Below are 23,952 nucleotides of genomic sequence, written 5' to 3'. Positions count from 1 at the left end.
GATGTGATAAATATATATATATATATATATATATATTCATTACCGGGTGGAGGCTGACGACTGTTCATTTACCATTTTGCCTATGATGCCACCTGTCGATAATCTGGCTGCAGTAAAGACGTGAGCTGAGAAGTAGCCTGCTGCATATTGAATCAGCACTAAGAGGGCTATTCTTGGGTACTACAAGCGATTACTGTACCTCATCAAACATTTATCACCGAGCCATAATTAAGAACGGCAAGGCTAAGGAGAACGCGGGAGGAAAATAATCAAATGCACAGAAGAAATAGGTCAGTGTGTGCCTTTGTCTGCTCGTCAAAGTTGTTTTTTACAGATAATTAAAGCAGCTGGACTAGAAGTCACCTTGTTTCTGAAAATCGAGCGGTGACGTCAAAAGAAGATTGATTAATTGTATCAAACACATTTATTTTCACTCATTCTAACATTCATTGGGGATAATATTTAAAAAAAATTACAGTCTAATATTACACGAGACATTAAATGACACTCATTTAAGACCATCACATAACATATGCAAGAATAATGATGCTTGTTGTTGACGACCCAAATACAGTATAGGATATGCATTGTGATGCATCTTATTGAAGTCTGTAAAGTGCTGAATTTACTGTCAAATAAAAGCATATATATATATATATATATATATATATATATATATATATATATATATTAAAAAATGTGTAGAACGACGCATGTTTTGGATATGTTGTGGTATACACGCTCATGTAAATAGGCCACTAGCGCCTCCTTGTGGCCAGAGAGACCAAGGTAGACGTCTCCACCAGACTAAAATATTCACAAGACGACATTGGCTAAATGTTGAATGTTTATTACACGTATATACAGATGACAGTAGGGTTGCCATAACAAGAACATATGAACATAAATAAGGTTCCGTGAATTTCTTTCAAAAAAATCAACATGTACAAATTACACGTAATTTCATATCGGGAATTACCTTAAAATGAGGCATTAAATACATGCAGTACATACACAAGGTAAGATCAAACTCAGATCAAATACATTACATATTGTACAAATAAACAGCAATACACAGGGAAGACGTGTGCACACGACTGACTGCTGGGCAGAAATCACATACGGTTCTTCTACATTGGGGTGAGACTGAGTCGCGAACAAGTTTCAGAACCAGCTTCTTGCGGTTCAGACCGTTCTCATTGATGGAATTGACAAGCTAGGCAACTAGTGGGACAAGGGAGGGGGAGATTGTGTGCGTGCGACACTTCTTGTAACAGGCAACAAAGTGAGACACATGATAGTAAACCTTACCAAATTGTGCAGACAAGCAATGTCTTCCTGTTGGGGGGAGCATCAAAGCTGCAGCAACTCTTGAACTCTGCTACCCATCCATGACAGTCGCCCAAAAAGGTGGCTGGGGCATTACAGCCTTTAGGTTTTCACCTGTTCATTATATTTACATGTGTCTTGTGTACACGTGCATTAAAACATAACTCTGGTGTACATTTTTCCTCATGGCTCATTGTCTAACATTGATTGCACAATGTAAAAGGCACACCATGTCCCGAATACACATTTACTGCTGACTCTTTGTATTGCTAAAAGTATCAAAAACGAACAGCAGTAATCCACCCTGATGTAAAGGGGCTCAGAAGAACAATTATTTGTATTTATATTCATTGTCTAGTTGCGATTAACTCCCATTCAGTCTTCAAAATCCACTATAGGTTTAGCATCGCAATGGGCTCCATTACAAATGTTTATGCGAAATGTCAAAAGGTTTGTGGTCCCCCTATTATTCTCATTACAAAATCATGGTGCTGCTATACAATAGCCTCCATTCTTCTTGGGAAGAGAAGTACTGCATGAAACTTAAGCGAGCAGTGAAAATGTGTGTTCATTTCATAGCTACTAGAAACGCAAATGTATACAAACTCAATTCTGAAACATGAATTAAAAACTGTTGCTTGTTTGTTTTTTTCTGTTTAAAAAAAATAATTAAAGAAGTAGTAATGAGCCAAAAGATAAATGACACCACAGTTATGCTTTAAATCTCTAACGGCGGATGACGATTGCTCTTTTCTTCTGTGTTGTCGGTCATGTGAACAACCACTAACTGCCTCTCCTCAGTTGACGCGGCATGCTCGTATCATCAGCAGCTGCAGCAGGATGAACAGCGGTGAGACAATGAGGCCAAACCACAGGTCTCTGGCTTGCTCCTGCTCCGCCAGCTTCTGGCACAGCAGCACCTCGCACACCAGCTTCAAACTGAGCACTGTCAGCACCCAGAGGAGCCGCAGCACTGCGAGGCGTTTCTCATTCTCCTGGTAAAGACGGATGGACACAATGGCCGTGAAGTAGGTGCTGAGGCCGTCGGCGGCAAACAGCGGGACGAACACCAGCCACCAGCTCAGTGTCGGGGTGAACATGTCGGCTCGCAGAGCAACCATCATGCTGAAGACCAGAAATGCCAGCAGGTGGAGGAAGAGTTCAAAGGTAGCAAAGCCCAGCCACTGGACCAGTTCCCTCAGGGAGAACAGCATAGCTGAGGACAGAAGGGCCTTCAAACAGGGACGGATGGACTGAGGACAGCAGAATCGCGCACAAGGCAGCCCTGGCTAGGGGCCAAAGTGCTCCAGAGTTAAGGTGGCGGAGGGTGGAGGAGAGTAGTCCCCGATTATGCCTTAGCAGGTATGGTGAGGTACTGCAAAGATGACCCACGTCACTCTTGGCTACATCTTCAAATCCACCCTGAGGATGATGATGATGATCGGGGAGTGGATTGCAGGAAGTGCTCCCAGTCTCTGGAAACCCTTCCTTATGCATGACAAAGAAAACACAACATGAGTAAAGAGGATGCAGTGTGTTACAACTGACAGATCTGATGGAGAAAACAAACCAGGCATACACTCACACATTGACTATAACGCAGAGTGGACAGGGCCAAAATCACCTCTCACTGGATTAGTAAACAGCTAACGTTAGTGATGGCACAGTAACTACAGCTATCTTTCTCCATTACTTCATCACGTTGTCAGTTTAACAGTTAGACTGAATTAATTCAGCTAGATAGCGGCTGATAATGGTAGAGTGAGTCTGCAATTACACGTAGCTATAGAAACGTTACAGATGAAGTCCAGCTAACTTACATCTACATCGATGAAACAGAGTGTAACCGATCCTTGCACTACAATGTAAGCTAACCACAGACAGTCAGATATCATCTGATTACCAACACAACGCACACATAGACTTCTACAAAATGTATTTCCCTGTGACTACACATTACTTCACCTTAATAACACTCAGGCGTTTTCTCCTCCATCTATCTGGAAGCGAAACTGTCAACACACAAAGCTATCAAACTATTAGCATCGTAGTTTCTTCTTTTTTTCTCGCCTTTCTGGAAATATCGCGAGACGAGTACGTTCAGTACGGAAGCCGAAAGGATTAAAGTACTAAATATGCAATTATTTTCCAGTTATGTTATCTATCTTTAACAATTCCACCTGTATTAATCACCCAGTGCTCTATGTTTACTGTTGCGTTTAGTTATAATAATAATTTAATAACTCCCATTTGGATTGTTTCTTTATTTAACTCCGGATTAATACAAATAATACTCCAGTCGGTGGGTGGCGGTAGTGAGCAATCACGTCGCTCGCGAACCGTCTGCCAAAAACCAGAGAAGAATCACTGGGAGTGGACAGAAGTGCGGAGCAGTCGCCGGCTCTCGTTTTAACAGGTAAGTACACCGACTTATTGTAGCATTTATGCAGTTTCTATTCACATTTTTGGATTGTAACGTCACAGAAATAATTTGCCGTTGGTCGTGGCTATAATACGCAATTATGCATTGGAGTACATGAAGGGTATGAATGAAGGTATGAAGGGGTTTTGCCAGCCAAGGTGACAAATGACAATAGTAAAAGTAACTTCGCCTCCTTCTGGTTAAATAGCTCTCGAGCACACAGGCAAGGAACATGTCTGAAAGCACACAATCTGCAGTGTGTTTCAACCTCCGTCTGATTTAAAGCGCACTGCTTCATGTCAGTTTGACTTTGCTTCATATCTGCGGTCATAAATCTATGATTATTATTACAGCATGGTTTAGATTTTGAGCATATCATGTTCGCAATGCAGGTCCTAATATCACTATCAAAATATATATTTATTATTATTATTATTATTATTATTTTTTTACAATTCAAGAAAATGTGTCCTGCTGTGAAATTGTTTTTTCTGAAAATGCATGTGCATGACAGCAAAAAAACTGGGGGAAAATTACCCATGAAGATAAAAGGTTCATAATAGAGTTTGAAAAGCTGCAGCCTGCTTTACTCTGCAGTGAGAAAGTCCAGAGCCAAGCTGCTGTTTGGAGAAGCAGCCTCACGCATGCCTGCTCAGTTTTAATGGTGACTGAGCCGAGCTGAAGCGTGTGAGAATGGTATTTGGCTCCGGGTCCACTAATGGGGACCTGGCCTCGTCCCTGTGTTATCTTCTGTGTGTTGTTACTAACGGTCTCTCTGTCTCAGGCTAAAGATGCAGACACCAGCGGAGTCCATCCTCCACAGCGGCTATTTCCATCCAACGCTCCGATACTGGCAGACGTGCGCCACCGACTTAAGGCCCGACAATCTCATCTACCCGATATTCATCACGTAAATGAAATCCATCACGTTTTCCCGACAAATATTTAAAAATCGCATAAAAACAAATGTACAGGAGGTTTGGCGGATGAGGTCAGGGGTCAACAACCATGGACTGTGTTTTCACCACGAGGAATTGGACAGTATTTCTTTTATGTGTGGCTTAAATGGACTAGGTGTTAATGTTGGTTCTTTGTCACTCTCGCCTACAGAGACAGTGCAGATGCCGTGGAGCCCATTGGCAGCCTGCCGGGACAGGCCAGGTAAGAGCAACGAATCCCATCATAGCCATTCAGGTCGTTACAACAAAGCAGCTGGTTTTTGTGAGCAGCCACAAGGAAAACATGTCTTATTGCCCTGTGTTGACTGCAGGGGGGGATTAAAGTCCTAATTCAAACAAAAAACACATGAGACACACACACACTCATACATACACACACACACACACACACAACACAACACAACACTCACACACACAGTATCACCCTGCAGCTGTGAACCCACTAAGGGTGTTGTCTTTAGATAAAAGTAGTCAGGCAGGGTGGACCCGGAGCCAAACGCTGGACTTGGACCAAGATAAGAAAAGAATCCGTTAGACTTTTGTTTCTCACACAACAAAACCAAACTGCAAACCTCCCTTTTTGTGACTTGAATCACAAGGAACAGGGCCCGAGCTGCACACAGTTCTCAGAGTCTCTGTTTGAAATGCAAAATTTTTCTGGCACTATGTAATAATGTAGATCCTAGTTTTGAATAAAACTTGATACGGAAGATTGTTTTCATTGCGATTTCATACGTTCCCTGAAAGGCCCCTTTTGTGTTTTGGTGTAACGTTCATATTATATGTGTCCCCGTCTATAGATACGGGGTGAACAAGGTGGAGGCAATGTTGCGGCCGCTTGTGGAGAACGGCTTGAAATGTGTGCTGATTTTTGGTGTGCCTGCAAATATAGAAAAGGTATGTAAGACTAAAAGAGGGGGGGGGGGGGGGGAGCCTGAGCCTGCGTAAATTGAACTCAAAGCAACAGTCTAAGGCCGTTTCACATAATTAATTTTTTCCATGAATTAGGGCTATGTATTGGCAATGCAATGTGTATCATGATACATGGGTTATTCAAGATTTATATATAACATATAAATTTAATTTAGTATAAAGAACACACCACCATATGCATACAATCACAACAGTGGGATCTGTATTAATCGTAGTCTCTGTAACATCCAACATCATCGCACTAATCCCTTACTACCACAACTATTACAACAATATTTCATAACAAAACAACATTTGGTGCGCGGCTGTTTTTCATTGGGCAAGGTGTGGAAGGACCTGACTGGCCTGCCCAGCTTCACAGTGTCGGACCACACCAATGAACTTGCTTCTGGATGGGAGCAAATTCTTGAAAGACCTGTTTAAACAGACTGGAGTCCAGGGTTGTGGAATGTTATAGTCTGAGTGGAGGCAAACCAGCTCTTTCCCACGCTCAAACACACACACACACACACACACACACACACACACACACACACTCTCACACTGTGATCTGGTCTCTTCCCCGTCAGGACGACAGAGGTTCTGGCGCTGACGCAGACGACACGCCGGCCATACTGGCGGTGAAGAAGATCAGATCTTTGTTCCCGGAGCTGCTGGTGGCGTGCGACGTCTGCTTGTGTCCCTACACATCCCACGGACACTGTGGTCAGTGTCTTCGATGACGGCCTACCTTCTGTGTGTTTTTGTTTTTTTACAAAAAGGGCAGCGTGAAAAGTTGAGACATAATGTAATTCTTTTTGCAGGTATCCTGAACGATGACGGTACTCTAAACAATGATGCCAGTTGTCTGCGCCTGGCAGAAGTGGCTCTGGCCTACGCTCAAGCTGGTAACTCCTGTTTTTCTAGACAAGAATGTCTCCAATTAAGGAACAAACATTACAATTATTTATGTTTTTGGACTACAGTCATGGCTTTTTGAAGCTAATATCATCCTATAATGACTGACGCTAATCGGGTTGTCTTGCTTTGCAGGCTGTCACATCATCGCTCCCTCTGACATGATGGATGGAAGAGTCGGAGCCATAAAACATGCCCTGTTATCTAATGGTATGGGGAACAAGGTAATGGATACGCTTAGAACCTTTCAAAATCAAGCATACCTCAATGGAGGTGATCATGGTCCTTCAAAAGCTCAAGAGAAGATGCAAATCCCTTAAAAACAGCCAATAATGACTTTTTTTTTTTAAAGGGCTCAGTAATTTCCCTAAACAGCTGGGCACTGTAGGTTTTAGCAAACATTACTCACAACAGGGGAAAAGCATGCATTCGATGGGGACTATTTCCTGTCGTGGATTAATCATGGTGTTTGTTCACGGCCGTGTCACCCTGAGCATCAGTGTGGCTCAGTTTAAACGTTTAATATTCTGAATGGCGCTCTGTGGCAAAGAGGAATAATGTGTCGTAGACTTTGATCCACACAGTACTTGTTAGTAGGATACATTCATTGTTGGTGATAGTTTCTTTGCATCTTTCTTTTCTCTCTCTACGCTCGATCCAGGCTTCAGTGCTGAGCTACAGTGCAAAGTTTTGCCTCTTGTTATTACGGTCCCCTTCAGGTAAGGAAGCGCTTTTTAAGATCAAGTGTAAACAGATCCGTGACCAGTGAAGCGTCTCTGAGGTGAGGACAGGCTGAATCCTTCTGCTGTGCTTGTGTACAGAGACGCCGCACAGTCCAAACCTGCGTTTGGAGACAGGCGATGCTACCAGCTGCCCCCCGGAGCGAGAGGACTCGCCATCCGGGCCGTGGTGAGTGCGTCAGCACGTAAACATTCGGGGGTTTGCCGGAGCCGAAGCGTTGAGCTGAGGCGTTGGTTCTGTTTTGCTGCAGGAGCGAGACGTGAGGGAAGGAGCTGACATGCTGATGGTGAAACCAGGTCTGCCGTATCTGGACATCGTGAGAGAAGTCAAGGACAAGGTCTGTAACCGGACCGGTTGTGGGTGGTGGGGGGGTCAATGAAGAACAATGTCGGTGTTCTCTGCATTTAGGGGAAAGACATTCCCATCATTTTGTAATTATTGAGTCTTTTTGGAGGAAGTTTCCACATACCGTGACGTTATTTTCCCTCGCGCTACCTCTCCTCAGTTCCCAACTCACCCCCTGGCCGTGTACAACGTGTCGGGGGAGTTCGCCATGATGTGGCACGGAGCGCAGGCCGGAGCATTCGACCTGCGGGCCGCTGTGATGGAGGCCATGACCGCCTTCCGCAGAGCAGGTGAGAGGAACAAAGGCCCCCCCCCCCCCCCCCCCCCCCGCCCCCTCCGGGTCAGCTCTCATCCACACTGACCAGCTTGTGTTGGCACTCAAAACCTGCGAGTGGACGACTCTTCAAACGGCAGTTTTGTTTTCACAAGTGTCTGCCTCTTTTAGATTCAGTGGACTCAAGGTCCCCTCGTGCTCCAAAAGGAACCGCAAGAGGGCCGTAAAACACGTTGTGCCACTTTGTCTTCAGACAAAGAGTCCACACTTGTTCTCTATGGTTACACGTCAGCGCGTGGAGAGAGAGAGAGAGAGAGAGAGAAAAGCCTGCCGTCATAGAGACGGGATAATGAATAGCCTCTCCTTGAAGGCATTCATGGTGCCGCACAGCGTTTAGCATGGAAATATGTGACGCAAGTAGTTACAGTTTAGCAAGAACAGGAAAAGCAAGATGGATGATTAGTGTATCCCTGCTCACAACACGCAAAGTGTTTGTTGATTTATTTTCTTCCTTCAATCAGGTAAACTGGTATCTAAAAATAATAAATAATTGTATGTCACCATGAATCCGTATCGGTTCAGCTCCTAGATGTAATCTGACTTGATGCATTGTTGTGTCCCTCCATGCTCTGATGCAGGTGCTGACATCATCATCACCTATTTCACACCTCAGCTGCTCAGCTGGCTGAAGGAGTGAAGGATGGCGAACACAGAGATGGATCCGCTTTGTGATAATTCATTCAGACATCAGTACGTGTATCTGTTCAGCAATAATCAGTTTCTGTTTGAAGGGCTAATATGGAGCCTGACATGAGAATGTCAATGTTTCCCATCAGGGAAACGTCTCCTCTGTGTCATTGGGCTCAGCGTTGAACAAACGCTGTCGCTCTCCTAGCTAATGAGGTTATGGGATGTATGTTTGTATGAATGGTGGGAACACAAATGTCTGCTATGATGATGTATACGTTTCTGCCTCAGATTGAGCACTGTCTTTTTGAACAGAGGGAATAAAGTTACTCATTCAGAGCTACAACAGCAGTGTGTGTGTGTGGTCTTTTTTTTTTTTTAAATGTTGATGCATGTTGGGTAATGAACCACCTCTTCCCTTTTTTCCACAAGCAACAGTGTTTTAAAACCTTTTTTTGCATTTCCTGTCTGTCACTACATATTTAGAGTATATTAAACAAATACATCAACAGTATTGGTCATAATTGTAGCAGGTTTGAAATTGTATGTTCTCTAATAAAATTAATCATAATCACATTTTAGTCTAGTGAAAGTAAATGCAATTTAATATGTTTTTAAAAAGTAGTGTTGCCCCTGTTTCATAAAACAACAAACACATGAATACATAAAGATACATGTTTCAAGAGCAGTACATAAAGTAAAGTTCAAGATTTGTAATTATTAATTTTGATGGGGTAATATATTTTCCGTACGCTGCTGGCAGATGAACTACCACACTCCTCTGGAATATGACTCACATGAGTCATTAAAGTCTAATTCAAGGTACTGCTGTGTGGGAGGCGATCACAGCTGTACCGAAAACAAATAAACACAAATACAAGCAGCAATGTGCAGCATCTGGACTTTTTAGAATGTGCTACATGTTGCTGAATACTGCAGGGGGCGGTCCTTTCACATCTCTTTAACCAGCATCCTTTCAGATTCTTATTCCTGGCACTGAGCAGAGCACTGACCACACCCTCCAAACTGACCTCTGACCTGTGCAGCTTTTACTGCTGTGACGAGTCAAAATGTGTGCTGTATCCCAGTGAAGGTCAAGCATGTGCTTCACCTTCACTGTGACCGCTGCAACCGGCAGTGAGAGATTGGCGTCCTCGTGTTTTTTATTTTGATTGTGTTTTTACGTGTTCTTCATCCTCTACACAAATATGTGTCAAACCAGGTATGAAAATAGGACCCTTTTAAAGTATGCAGATGATTCTGTTAGTCGGCTCCAGGGCGATGAGACCAGCCACGGTCCGGTCATCCTCACATCCACGTTGTGAGGAGTCCTATCTTCAATGAAACATATCAAAAGACTTGATAATGGATTTTAGAAAACATGCCCACACACATGGTCATATCCATCAAGGGTCAGACAGTGGAATGTGTGCAAGCTTACAAACATCTTTGTAACTGAATTTTGAAGCAAACCGTGAAGCCGTGTGCAAAAAGGGGCACCAGCGTTTGTTTTGTTTGAGGAAACTGTCCCTTTTCCACATTGACAAAACCATGATGACCTTATTTTATCGTGCTTTTATTGAATCAATTTGATCTTTTTCTTTGGTGTCATAGTTTGGAAACCTGGTCTCTAAAGAACAGAAACTCTCTGCATCAGATTGTGAAACAATCTAGCAGGCTGACTGGAGTCACAGCTGAGCCCAGAGTCCCTGAACACCAGACAGTTATACCAGATAACCGGCTCCATCTTAAAGGACCACTCCCACCCTTTGCACAGGGAGTTTCAGCTTCTTCCTTCTAGATGGAGGTATTTAGAACCACGGTGTAGAACAAAGCTGTATAAAAACAGCTTTGTTCCAGCAGCCATCATTCATGTGAACACATTATAATTATAACAGTGTACTGATTTGTGGCTTTGTGTACTTTTATCATCACGTCTGTCTTGTTGTCTGTGTTGATTGTAATGTTTGTGGAGATGAATGCCTCGCTTTCCATTGCAAACTAAGTCTACATACGGGTACAAATAAAGTAACCTAACCTAACCTAAGCATCTAACTAATCCCACAATTAGCAAAGGCGGACTTTAACTTTCCCTTGAGCATCATCCAATGACCGGCCAGCAGGAGGAGCAGTTGAGTCACTTTGATTGATGCGCCGCAACGTGTGTCAATCAAATCAACCAATCCATCTACAGCGTCACCAACAGGCGGCCACTTATTGAATATATCAGATGGCACTTATATATACTCAATTAAATCCAAAACCCTTAGAATTTGCACGTGCGTGGACCCCTACAATAATTACAGTAATTACGCACAGGAGACTGTAGCCGACCCCCGCTGCGCTGTGTGAATGAAGTGGCAAGCAGGGGGCGACTCACTGCCGTTTTGACAGATGCATTCATACACTGCAAAAAAGAGAGAGAAAAAAAATAAGCCTGTCAAATATTGTTGTCCAGTCTGTCGCACTTTGATTTACTTTCGTTTCCATTTAAAAGGATCATCTCCTGGTCTCCAGTGCAGTTTAATTTGTGAATTGTAATTATATATAAGGCAGGATCTGCCTTATTATGTAAAAATAAATAATTTAAAAAAAATCTATTTTTTTAATAATAACATTTAGTGTTTGATCTACATAAAAAAAAAAACATCACATCTCAACTCACAGGAAACGTATTTACCTGTAAAATAAATGATGGTATCCATTAATGGTCAACTGACTAATGGCGGTGGTCTTTTCTTGCAGTGTGTGACGCGTGGGGGCCGAGCAGAGGGCTGCTCTGATTTAAGTCGCAGTCATCTGGATGGATGCTATCACTCTCCGAGAGGCTGTCAGTGTGAGGACCACGCTGCGCTGGGGGAGTCGCTTTGGGAAGTACGGGAACTCAATTCCACGTGGATTTACGCAGCGGAGACGCATGGCACCGCCGCGCTGGCACCACGGGATGATACCCTTCCCCTTCCCGACTTTGTTTGACGTTTGAGAAAAGAGAGACGGAGACAGAGAGTGAGGGAGAGGGAGACGGATACTTATGGTGTGCTGTCGGGGTGCCAAAGCCGGACGTGTCTTCTCTCCAAACGGTGCGCTCTTCGTGACCGTGTACTTTCCTGTCTGGGACTTCCAAGCGGCTTGGACTTAATATGGGATGCAGAGGCGCGCTGGGATGCTGCCTGCTCGCTGCGCTGTCCTGCTGCCTCCTCCCCGGCTGCCGAGGTAACATCACCGTGGCGGTGATGCTCCCGGACAACCACCACAAGTACCCGTGGGCTCTGCCGCGCGTCCTCCCGGCTATCTTCATGGCGTACGAGGACCTGCACAGCAAACACGGACTGTTGCTCGGACGCTTCATCCACATCCTGAACTACAGCACGGAAGACCCCGTCGCGGGCTCGTGCGCCGAGAGCCTGGCGCAGGTCTTCGCCGTGGACGCCAAGCTCTACTTCCGTCCGGACGCCTTCTTCGGACCCGGGTGCGTGTACCCGCTTGCCTCCGTGGGGCGTTTCGCGTCCCACTGGAAACTTCCGCTGATCACAGCCGGTGGACCCGCGTACGGCTTCGACAAGCGAGAGGAATACCGGACGATCGTGCGCAGCGGGCCGTCCACCACCAAGCTCGGGGACTTCGCCAACGTCCTGCACACGCACTTCAACTGGACGTCCCGGGCTGTGGTGATCTACCACGACCTGCGGATGGACGACCGGCCGCACTACTTTCTGTCGGAGGGCATCTACCTGAACTTAAAGAGGGAGATGAACATCACGGTGGAGGCCGAGCCGTACCAGGACGACTACAAGTACTACAAGGATCTTATTAGTTTAATGAAGGAGCGCGGCAGAAGTAAGTCCATGCTGAAGGAAAAAGTGATTTATTAAAGTGTGACTGGAAGTTTAAAATCGTCTCCAAAAAAACAATGTGCTTAGATTTTCTTATCCAGATTTCTTTCTTTCCCTGTGCCAGCTTGTTTTTGAAGTGTGTGTAACATTATCTTGAAATAGAGCAGATCACCAGCTGATCACTATCAGGGCTATTTCAGCGGATGGAGAAGTGATCCCAATAACCCGGGGATCGGTTTAGTTTAGTTATCACACGGCTACAGGCTGATTATTATTGTTCTTTGAGGGAAATGACCAATCTGTTAGATTTGGCGTATTGCTTTTAAGAAACGCTGCAATGGGAGATTCCCTTCCCCTTCAATGAGGTCACACTTCCCAGCAGATATAGACAGAGGTTGACTGTAATAGGTGCAGGGAACATCCTGTATTCCGGAGTTATTACAGGGGAATGTTTAGGCTGTGGGCAGTCTGCTGTAGGTTTATGGCCTGTAGAGGACCACCACCGGCGCTCTGTGAGAGAGAGAGACAGAGAGAGAGAGAGAGAGAGAGAGAGAGAGAGAGAGAGAGAGAGAGTATGGGTACCCTCTCAGCCCAAACATGTATTGTCTGTGCGGTTCTCTTTACGCACTCTTGCGGCTGCAGCTCATTCACTTGGGAATGAAAAAGGAGTCAATGCATGAATACGCCAGTAGAACCACACGTTACTTTACTTGCCTGGTTTGACTATTTCCCTCAGTGGAAACATATGAGGAGCTGGCGCAAGATCATATACAGAATATGTCTTAAGCTGTCATCAGTGTGGTATAACATGACTTCTCATCCCTAAGAACTACTGAGGGAAACTAACATGTTGAGTCGCAAAACAGACATTTTGTTTTTAACAGCTGTTTGTTGATTAGTCGTAAATCACACAGCAGAGTGGCTGTTAAATGACCCATCGTTGTTCTCGTGGCTCAGGTTTAATTAACTGGAAACATTGTGTGGCTGACTTCCTCATCACTGCTGTTGTGTAAAGTTAATTGTGTGACTGAGGGTCTGGATTCTGAACATTTGTTTTGTGCATGAGAAAAGACAAAAATCAGCTGAGAATAACAACTGATAAAGTGCATCATTTGTGAAAAATAAATAGTGCAAAACGACGAATTCCTATACCTCCTAGTAACGACTGACTCTATTGATGGTAAACAATTACCAATACGTTATCAGTCATGAGCTGGGGGCAGCTTTTGGGTTTCCAAATTGTGAAAACAACCCTTTGTTTTTTTGGTCAGGTTCATACTGGTTTCTGTTTCCCTTGATATACAATATATATAGAGCCAGAAATACAATATTGAAATATTGTCACGCCTCCTTTACAGTTCTGAGGTTGTGTCTGAGTTTGGTCCGAGTGCACTTGTCCATCGATGATGTTGTACTTTCTAAAGAGATGATTTATTGTCATTCTGACCATTTCCAATTGAGTGAGCATGCAGTGGACGCACTGAACCACCACTTTTTGTGACAATGGAAACAGAAACCAGTCCACTTTCCTCCAGTTTCAGTTGTGAATGTTATCAATTTCTCTCATGTCTGTGCATTAAGTATGCATTATTATAACTCAAGTCCTGGCCTGCCTTTGACCTACACAATAACAGAAAAGTAAACATGTTGGTTTGTTGTTCTCGAGGACATTTTGTGCTGGAACTATTTCTTGACGAACAACAATGAGAAAGGCTAGACACATGAGATACATGTGAGATAGTCCCAGCATGTAACGCCCCCTAAAACTGCAGTAGTTCTGTTCATATATACAGATCATGCAAACAAGATGAAGTTGTTCATTTCTGTGAGCTTCAGGGATGTTGGTTATCATATCTTTGTACTTCGGGCAGAGCCAGACCAGCCGTTTCCTCGTGTTTGCACAGACATGAGCCTTCTTGTTCTATATCTATTTCTTTCACAACATGTCAAACCAAAGGTTGTTCTTATTGATGGCATTATGAGAAATACCTATCCACCCTGAACGCTTTGGGTCATACATTTGTCAACAGCAACGGAACAATTTTTAAATCAAAGGATTATTATTGAAAACACCCGCGAGTGAGTCCTGCAATCTGTTTTTATTAAAGTAGTGAAGTTAACAAGCATTAGCGACAACTACGAAAAGGAAAATCTCCCAAACAGAGGATAAGAATCAATTAAATAGTTCCCTTAGAGTAGCTAGAGGTATTACATGCTCCTGTGAGATCATTGTTGTTGTTGTTCCACACACATCATTCATGTTTCTTCTTCTCTATTTTGATATATATATATATATTGAAATAATGCGTAGCTTATCCTGATATTCAGCTATAGTTCATGGGTATGTGTCAAAACATTTATCTTCCTCTACTTTTGGAGGGGATCGTATTTGGAACCAGCTCGACATCTCAGGGCAATTTCTGCCTCCAACCAGTAAATCTTGGGAGTATTATGGTTTCTGGCACAGGGAAACCAGGACTGTTTAAACGTCTTAATCTGTTGTTACAGTAACGGCGTCAACAAATAATGGAATAAACACAGCGTAAAGGTAATTAAAGGGCGGTGCAGCGAGGTAAGAGTGCAACCAAAATGTGTAGCCACACATCATTGGAGCTTTGACAGCTGACCAAGTCATTACGTGCTGTGGTCGAGCTTAAAACCCCCTCCCACCACCACCATCTAAATTCCTAAAATTCCTAATTTTAATGTCTGGAAAATGCAGATGTCGGACTCAAATACTCAGGTTTTCGGGAATCTCACTTGAGTATTTTTCCTTATGTGAGACATTATTCCTCCACTGCCTTCTTTTTACGCCTTCTGACAGCTGGAAGTCGCTGATGTTACTTTCAACATTAGATGAGCTCATTGCCCTCTGGCCCCCCTACAAACGTCACAGGTCCTCTTCATTTCAAAGCTTTGTGGGAGTTTGATTAATTGCACATTTGTAAAGGAAATTTAGCACCATCATACAATATCAACAAAGGCATTATTACGTTGTCCTTTTTGGAGTGGGGAAGTTATTAGTTTTGCATTGTGTTCGGACAAATTGGCGATCGCCCGACTCTTCATCAGCGCCATCATCAGGTCATTAATAGTCCTCCTCTACTTCTTAAATATCTGCACCAAATGCCACAGTATCCATCCAATTGTTCAAAAGATATTTCACACAAAAGCAAAAAAGTGAAATTTCGTGGCGATCCATTTGATCAAGAACTGCTGACGTCGCCATCCGTAGAGCCACTCGTGGAGCCACCCGTAGAGCCACCCGTAGAGCCACCCGTAGAGCCACCCCTAGAGCCACCCGTAGAGCCACCCCTAGAGCCACCCGTAGAGCCACCCGTGGAGCCACCCCTACAGCCACCCGTAGAGCCACCCGTGGAGCCACCCCTACAGCCACCCGTAGAGCCACCCCTAGAGCCACCCGTAGAGCCACCCGTAGAGCCACCCGTAGAGCCACCCCTAGAGCCACCCGTAGAGCCACCCCTAGAGCCACCCGTAGAGCCACCCGTGGAGCCACCCCTACAGCCACCCGTAGAGCCACCCGTGGAGCCACCCCTACAGCCACCCGTAGAGCCACCCCTAGAGCCACCCGTAGAGCCACCCGTAGAGCCACCCGTAGAGGTGCTAAAGACAATCAAGCCAAGCAGAGCTTTGTATTAAGATTGAGGACCAGAAGCATGGCAACATAAAAATGGAAACAATAATAGGGACAATTGTGAATGACATTGACATAGCTAAACAAGTAAGTCTACCTCCAACAATAACTCTTGAATGTACCTATTTCCTGAACTATGGGGGCAAAAAAAGGTTAGAAGTTAAAAAGATTCAAAACGACTGTTACCGCAACCAATAACTATTTCAATGTACACATGGAGGAGGGACAGGGTCCAGCCATGTAAGGCAGATGGTAGGTGACTGGGGGTCAACGGGGGCCGCACTGCGGCCCCATAATGTTAATCCAGATCCAGATCTTCAAAATGTCAACATTTCAGAAAGTCACTGTTGAAGTCAATGCCACAATCCATCTCCAGCATAATTAAAGAGTTTTCTCATTTTGTAGAGTATGGTAACCTTTCTCCTGATCTGAAAATCTATTTAATTATCATTTCATTTCGTAACACTCTCAGAGTCTTCATTGAAACGGCTATTTACCAGACAGTCTCTATACAAGCTGTATTCTGTAATTAGTAGCCATATGGACATTGTTTCTGACGGTTGTTGATTTTTTAAGAAAATTGAATTGCTCTATGCAGTGAGCATCACAAGTGAAATTCCTTTGTTGGATTGGAGCCTCTCTTCTTGCTGTGGACACAGTATGAAATGAAAGCATTACTCAGGCCACTGAGTAATCCAGCTCCCATCACATTGCCCGGTGACACTCTCACCTTGATGCTTTTCAGTCCATTAATGGCCCACAAGAGGGAGAATTCACCTGTTCGAGTGGTAGAAAACATCAGGCTTTTTTCCAAGTTCATATGCCAGTTTTTGCTTTTGATACAAAGAGTGTCTCTTCACAATGGTGCTCAGGTAGCGCATCTGTGTAATACACCGGCAGACAGAGAGATAATCTCGACGTTGCGTTCACAGAATTGGTTTTGACAAATTGCCTTTGCAGACAAATTCAGACAGATTAGAGCATGAATAAATAAAGAGTTTGAGGAAGAAAAAGATTCAGACAAGACAAACAACACAAGTCAAGTTGAGGTTCAGCACCATCATTCCTCTTTGTGCACTCGCATGTGATTTTCTCACTCTTTAACTTGTATTTTCTTAAAACGCTGTGGAAAAATTAAATATGCTGTTTTAATAACTTCAATCATCGATTTGTTTTGGTCTTGTTTCAAGGCACTTACTCTCCCTAACTCTCTCTATTGCAAACGAGGAAGCAATAATGCACACTAATATAAGAGAGAATCCCTTCAGCAACTTCATTATTTCCATTATTTACTTAAATTTTAATCAAAGTATTCATCAAAGTAGTCATCAACATGGTCAATACGTATTTTGGAGGATGTAGTTTTTGTTGCTGCTGAATTGTGTTATGTTCAAGTGTCCGCCCCATGGATGTTGATGATGGACATTATGAACTGGAGGCCTACGAAGGAAGGACTTATTGCAGGACTGTTGTCTGTTTACCAAACCAGCAGCTGTGTACATTTCACTCTGTATAACTTGGTGGGTCAGAAACCCGACTTTGGTGACAAAAACCTGCAGTCACAGCTGTGTGTGTTTATATTGTACCACGGCTTGCAGACGTCTGTACGCTAGTTTCTTATTCTCGCTCCAAATATTAGCTGCTCTGTTTCAACAATGTTCAGGCTTAAAACGTGTACGCAGGCTGAAAGTCTAACGTGGCGTTCTATTAACTGAAGCCAACCAAGTAAGAATAGGCTAGAAGAGCGAAGAGGAGGGAAACGTCCGCTAGCCGCTATGCTAGGCTAATTAACGCAGTGTAAAAAGGCCCCAGAATGCCACTATCACGTCACAGTTACCCCCCAAAAAACAAGCCTCAACAAGTCATACAGTCTGCCATTTAGCTGTCAGGAGGTATTTTCCTTGTGAGGTGAGGTAATTATTGTTCTTCTTGGAACAATTGTGTAGCGTCATTATCTCAAAAGATGCCGGACTGCATTGCGGTGAAGGAGAAATCACTCAAGAGTTTACAGAGCCCTCAATCTATATGCCCGTTATTGTGAGGGTTATTGTAATAGTAGAAGTTGTGTATGCCATAAATCAAAATACACAACGAGACAGAAAGTCACTTGATCTGAATAAAAACTCAATACAAATCACTTGTTCTTTGGCTCAACTGGTCAACAGGTTTATGAGATTTCTTGCCATATCAGACAAGATCAAACAGTATTGAAAACATTGCCTCCTTAGTGGAGGTAAAAAAGAGACTTTATTATGTAAAGTTCTTTAAACAAAAAAACGGAAATATGAATATGGGACTTAATAACAGCCTAAATTATGCAAGAAGGATCTTTTTTTTGTTGCAGTGCAGACATTAGGAGCAGGGCTGATTACCATTGCGGAGTCTGTGAAGTGGAACAAGTTGTACCAAACAATTTAATGTGCTTTTGTGTGAAACGAAGCCTCGGCAGGTTCATACACCATGCGACTGCTACAACACGCGAGGACATTGTCCCCCCCCACCCCCCCCACCCCACCCCCCGGCTATGCAGGGCATTTATTTTGGGAGCGGTCCAGGAGACAGCAGGACTCCTTGGCATGGCAAACCACGCTGGAAGAGATGAGAGTTGGGTTCTAAGCAGCAGCCGACTTTGCTCTCACACATGAGGAAACGTCTGCTAACTGGGACGACTGGCCGGCGGCTGGCAGCAGCCACTCCGACATACGCTGCTGCGAATGGAAATAATGCTATGTTTTCTTATTCACGGCTCAAAAGAAGGAGGGCGTGGGTGGCAGGGTGAAACGTCGTGGGCGGAGACACGGTCAGAGCCGGCAACGGAGGTCTCAAGTTCGATCCCTACAACAGCAAACAATGAAGTGTTGTTGCGGTGTCTTTAAGCAAGACGTTGTCTGCCCGCTCGCTGAGCGAAGATGTCCAATGTTCTCTTCCTGTTTTAGTAGGTGGGAGTGCTGAAACTCAGGGCTTTTTTGGGTGCCAACTGACATGTGTCCGTCGTACCAAGTAAAGTAAAGTTGACAAAAATGGGGTCTAACATTTTCAATTCTATTTTGTGTCAACATAGTTCTTGTATAGCTGCTTGTTTTTAGAGAACATTTAACATTTGAGAACTTTGGCTTCTTTTGTTGGATCAGAAAAAGAAATGATTTTGTAGTATTTAATATGTGTATATATATTATTATATATAAATGATTGTATTAAATATTGATGAGATTGTTGTTCCTATTGTGACAGAAACTAGAACCAAAAAAACTGAATCACACTAATGATAAATAATGACAACTAATGACATATGTGTTTTGAATATGTTTTCTGATCTGACGCCAATAATCCTGAATTGGTTATTATCAGGGAACAAACATGGTCACAGTCAGACCAATTGTGTCAGTTGAAAACCGAAAGGGAACGGCGGTGGCCATCTTAAAGTCCATCAATCCCTCCCTCTGCAGACGTTGCTGCTCTATAACGATGTCACAAGAATTCCTTCTGCACCTCAAGGAGTCATAACTCTGGCATATGCTAAATGATGCTGGGGGAGCCTTGCTTGAATCCCTTTTCCTCCTTTGGTTGTTTCTACTGTGAGGAGTTCTCAGAACCAACTCATCTTTGAAGGATTTCTGGCTCTATTTTGGATAAACATTTTATTTTGTTTTTAAGTTTTGCATATGCTGCAGATGACTGTGTCGGACCTATTCTATTTGAATCAGACATTGAGATAGTTCAAATATTTGTAGAGAAAAGAGCAAAGGTCTAGTTTTTTGCGATAGAATTGACAGATGGACTGAATCAGCGGTCACTCAAGGCAAATATTTGGACTGAAATGTCTGGGTGAATATTTTATTCCTCCATCCAAGTGTATTATCCACTACTCATGGTATGCTGTTGATTTCAGGATGTGTAACTACAACAATTACGAAAACATGGCACTAAACTCAGGTTTAAACAGGCAGTATTGGTCAGCTGGAATGGTAACAAATAAAATGAAACCACAGTCCATGCACAGACAGTGTGCAGGTCTGACTGCCTCCACACTAAACACAAAATTACAATATTTTAACCAAAATTAGTGACCGATCTTGAAAACATCGACACACGCAGAGCACGCTGAAAGGAAATTTGGGGACTTGGGGCGAAACATCAACAAAGCAAGGAGTGTACCTACTAGCACAATATGCTAGTAAAACTCCGCCCACCTGCTACTGGCTCCTCCCACTGCTCCATTGGACTGTTCAGCCCCAGACTAGTGGATGTCCAAACCATCCGCCCACCTCTTGCTCTTCAGCCTCCCTTATTGTGTCCGTCTGGTTCTTGCCTGTTGTTTTGCAGATGCTGATCGGTCTCTTACATCTGGCATTTATTCGTGTCGGTTTACTAATTGTTTTCAGTGAAAATAATCCTGGCTCACTGTTGAAGCTAGAAATAAATAGGTGGCCAAACAAAGTCAGATGTTGACTAAAATCAGAACAGTGTGTCAAACCCTGTGGTGTAGATGAGGTCTTCAGCTTGTGCAATTTGTCAAACACTTTCCCTTGTTTCACTGCACAGTCTCCATCTTATCGAGCATCGAGACCTGAAAAATTTGTTTACTGACCTGTTTCCGATACAAATGGATTGGGTTTTCGATGATTATCCCGAGGGCATCCGAAAGAAGATGCACAAGATCGAAGAAAGATCACAATGGAAATCCAAAGATTGGGTTTATTGAGAAAAAAAAAAAACATTTCAGAAAAAGGACTGAGTGTGTGTTTTTGTCGTTGTTGTTGTTCTTCTCTGCAGTTGTATACATCTGCGGGCCCGTGGACACTTTCCTGAACATCATGAAACTGTTTCAGAGGGAGATCCAGGACCCAGAAAACTACGCCATTTTCTATCTGGACGTGTTTGCGGAGAGCTTGACGGATCGCAAACCGTGGCAGAACTCCGACCCCGACTGGGTCGATCCCATCAAGGTCTTTAAGGTACCATGAAACCAGAACACCCAGTGCACACGACAGCATGGAGCAACAGACTTGTTCATCTGTTGATGAAATTGAGGCTGTGCTCACATTCTTTGTAGATTTATTGAATGTGGACTGTCATATTTTCACCCGCTTTGTAATTGGAGGCAGGAAATAATACAAGACCACAACCACCATTTGGCATGAGAGCTGGATGTCTCCGACAATGCATATTTCAATATCTGTTTCTTTTCATTTTTCCCTCTGGACCCCATAATATTTAACATGCCCTGCTGAATAACACAGGAATAAGTCCTCAAACCCAGCTGACAAGAAGTGTCTTAAAACAAATGAAAATCATGGGAAGCTTTCATGGTAATGACACTTTTATGTGCACTCTGACTGATGAACTTAGGAGGCTTCATCGACATGCCATTGGGTGTGCAAAAAGACCACCTCAATCCTTTCGACCATAATTGGGCTTGAAATTCTCACTTGACATTAATTAATGTGAGGGGGGTTCACATGAAGCCATTTAGCCCTACACATTAGTGCACTGAGATGTACCAGAGCACAGATGTGTTGCTCCTCTAATTTTTCTCCCTAAATGTCACACTGGCTTCTCTTATTTCTCTTTCGTTTAGTTTTGACGGAGAGCGGCCTGATGAATATAAATCTTGCATAATATCAAATTAATAACGGCCACTTCTGTCATAATGCACTCAGCACATGTTTGCTTAAAATGCTTTAAGTTGAAACATTAACATTTGCAGAACTTAAAGGGAACTAGGTGTTAATACATAACTCCTCACACATGTCCGCCCTCTCAGTCTTAATATTTGTCCCTCGGAAATATGTTTTTAGCGAACAGCACCGCAAAAAGAAGTAATTTAATTTGTTCATTTAAAGCATGTGAAAACAATGATTAAACTAATGACACTTTTATAGAGTTTATTTGCAAGTTGTTGTTATTTCATAACAAACCATGAGGTTTTTTCTAACTGTAAGCAGTTTTGTCACCAATCTTTTCACAACGAGGTGCGTTTCTGTTGGTGTAATTAGATGCATGATATGAAAACTATTCGTGAAACCTTTTTTAAGTTAAATTCATTGAAGAAACGTCAAATACTAAAATGTTCTTGAACTGGACCAATTAGACAGAAAAATGTTGGCACCCAGGTTAAAAAATATGTTTTCCTTTATTTTTCCATATATTATAGAAATAAAATCATCAGCTTGCACACATTCATGGTATGTCAGTTTGTGCCATGATACTTATGCCTGTTCACAAATATTTCATTTCTATCAAGAGGAAAGCAATCTTACGACTGGTGACACATTTCATGACGAGTTGAAACCATGAATAGGAATAAAACCGCTTTAACATTAAAATCCAGTGATATCCGTATTGTGATATGAACTGCCCCTAACCTCTCGGCTGCAGAACAACATTTTGGCTCCCATTTCTTCCTGATCACGACGTGAAGCGTCAATTCGTTTGCGAACCATAACAGGGCTCATTATGGCAATATGTTTCCTCAGGGTGTTAATTGCTCGTGGAAGTTTGTGGTGGTTTCCAATAACTGTCGAGACATGAAACACAATCTAGCTCTTCCTGTCGAGAGCGAAGCCAGAGGAATTCTGGGAAATGTCTAAAACGTTGTTTTTTGCGATAGCAACAAAGATATCGACAGATTTAAAGGTCACTTGAGGCAAACGTTTGTACTGAAGTGTTTGTCTGAATATTGTATTTCTCCAGTCAAACTCTTGAACCGTGTCTCCCCCAGTCCGTTTTCGTCATAACGTACCGGCCTCCTGACAATCCAGAGTACAAGGACTTCCAGAAGAAGCTCCACGCCAGAGCTAAGAGGGATTTCAATGTGCATTTGGAGCCCTCATTGGTAGGTTACCGTCTATGAAAACCATTTGCTTTCTCAACAGCGTCACGACTTCTTTAATCTTTTATAAGATAAAAAGATCCCCACTGTGCTGTGTTACAGGCAGCAGTTAATGATGTTGACAATAATGTTTGCTATTAATACCTTTCTTTTTATGACTGCTTTCATTTTAGCTATTAAGTATGGAAGTTTCACAAAAAGCACATTAGACTATACTTTATAAATGAATGATCATTTATTGTGTTTGTTGGTATTTCGCAGGCTCTTGAATATTGGCTGAATGTATTTTTTTTTAAATGTCTTAATCATAACCGTGTGTATTAAAAAGACATCCCATTGTTGATGCCTCTCTCCCCGCAGATGGACTACATCGCCGGCAGCTTCTATGACGGTTTCGTGCTGTACGCAAAGGCCTTGGAGGAGACGCTGGCGGAGGGCGGAGCCCAGAACGACGGCATCAAAATCACCATGAGGATGCAGAAGCGCCAGTTCTGGGGTGAGCAAATGTGGTTTAACTTGTAGGAAGTGCTTCATACACGAGAGTAGGTTTTAGAAGATAAATATATACTTTGTGCGTGTGTGCCAAAATTGATTCGACATAAATGTACTCATATGACCTCTCAGGTAACAGGGAAAGGTGCTCTCCAATAAGCATGCGGTCCAAGTGACCGGCTGGTTATTGGGAAGCACCATTGAAGCCTGAATCATCTTAAAACATATCTCTTCAACGCAATAATGAGAGCGTTATTGAACAGTTTTCACAAGGCACTCCTTTAGGAGGCCATTCGATGCTTGATGTGGGCACTCACACACTTCCTGGTTTACTCCGCTGGCTGCCAGATGATCTGCGCACACATCATTTGGGAAGGAGCAGAACAATGGGATGTTGTTGCTTCAGATCAAAAAGGTTGATGTGGGTTGTTTTGCTCAGCAGGACGGGGCGGGAGGGGGGGGGGGGGGGGGGCCAATGTTGAAAATAATAATGGAAAGTTGTGTGGATGTGTAGACAATGTTTACTGGGCTTACGGAGGGAAACGCTTTTTTT

General features: G+C 43.3%; 3 protein-coding genes across 4 annotated transcripts in view; 2 read left to right on the top strand and 1 right to left on the bottom strand.

The window, feature by feature from the left end:
- Positions 1-834: 834 nt before the first annotated feature.
- Positions 835-3,406, bottom strand: tmem203 (transmembrane protein 203). Of its 2 annotated transcripts, none has more exons than XM_034547570.1 (2): positions 3,295-3,406; positions 835-2,817 (listed from the first exon to the last, which is right to left on the bottom strand). In XM_034547570.1, exon 2 carries the CDS (start codon positions 2,541-2,543, stop codon positions 2,127-2,129), a length of 417 nt encoding a protein of 138 aa, XP_034403461.1. In that variant the 5' UTR covers positions 2,544-2,817; positions 3,295-3,406; the 3' UTR covers positions 835-2,126. The 2 variants fall into 2 exon arrangements, with proteins under 2 accessions (XP_034403461.1, XP_034403462.1); XM_034547571.1 differs by having other exon boundaries at positions 835-2,813; positions 3,295-3,399.
- Positions 3,407-3,642: 236 nt separating this feature from the next.
- alad (aminolevulinate dehydratase) lies at positions 3,643-8,938 on the top strand. Its single transcript, XM_034547572.1, is given in 13 exon segments — positions 3,643-3,745; positions 4,536-4,661; positions 4,862-4,912; positions 5,511-5,607; positions 6,213-6,348; positions 6,447-6,530; positions 6,676-6,764; positions 7,202-7,228; positions 7,230-7,252; positions 7,356-7,449; positions 7,532-7,618; positions 7,787-7,916; positions 8,539-8,938. Coding segments are annotated over 12 exon segments (996 nt in total). The 5' UTR covers positions 3,643-3,745; positions 4,536-4,542; the 3' UTR covers positions 8,598-8,938.
- Positions 8,939-11,710: 2,772 nt separating this feature from the next.
- Positions 11,711-23,952, top strand: part of LOC117740420 (atrial natriuretic peptide receptor 2) — a 43,928-nt gene continuing 31,686 nt past the window's right edge. The window contains exons 1-4 of the mRNA XM_034546813.1: positions 11,711-12,424; positions 20,849-21,030; positions 22,797-22,910; positions 23,268-23,403. Of these exons, the coding sequence (XP_034402704.1) occupies positions 11,728-12,424; positions 20,849-21,030; positions 22,797-22,910; positions 23,268-23,403 (1,129 nt within the window). The 5' untranslated portion in view covers positions 11,711-11,727. The remainder of the gene's footprint in view (positions 12,425-20,848; positions 21,031-22,796; positions 22,911-23,267; positions 23,404-23,952) is intronic.

Source organism: Cyclopterus lumpus, chromosome 12 (genome assembly GCF_009769545.1).
Source record: "Cyclopterus lumpus isolate fCycLum1 chromosome 12, fCycLum1.pri, whole genome shotgun sequence".
NCBI classification, from domain to species: domain Eukaryota; kingdom Metazoa; phylum Chordata; class Actinopteri; order Perciformes; family Cyclopteridae; genus Cyclopterus; species Cyclopterus lumpus.
This window is presented reverse-complemented; position numbering and strand designations above follow the sequence as displayed.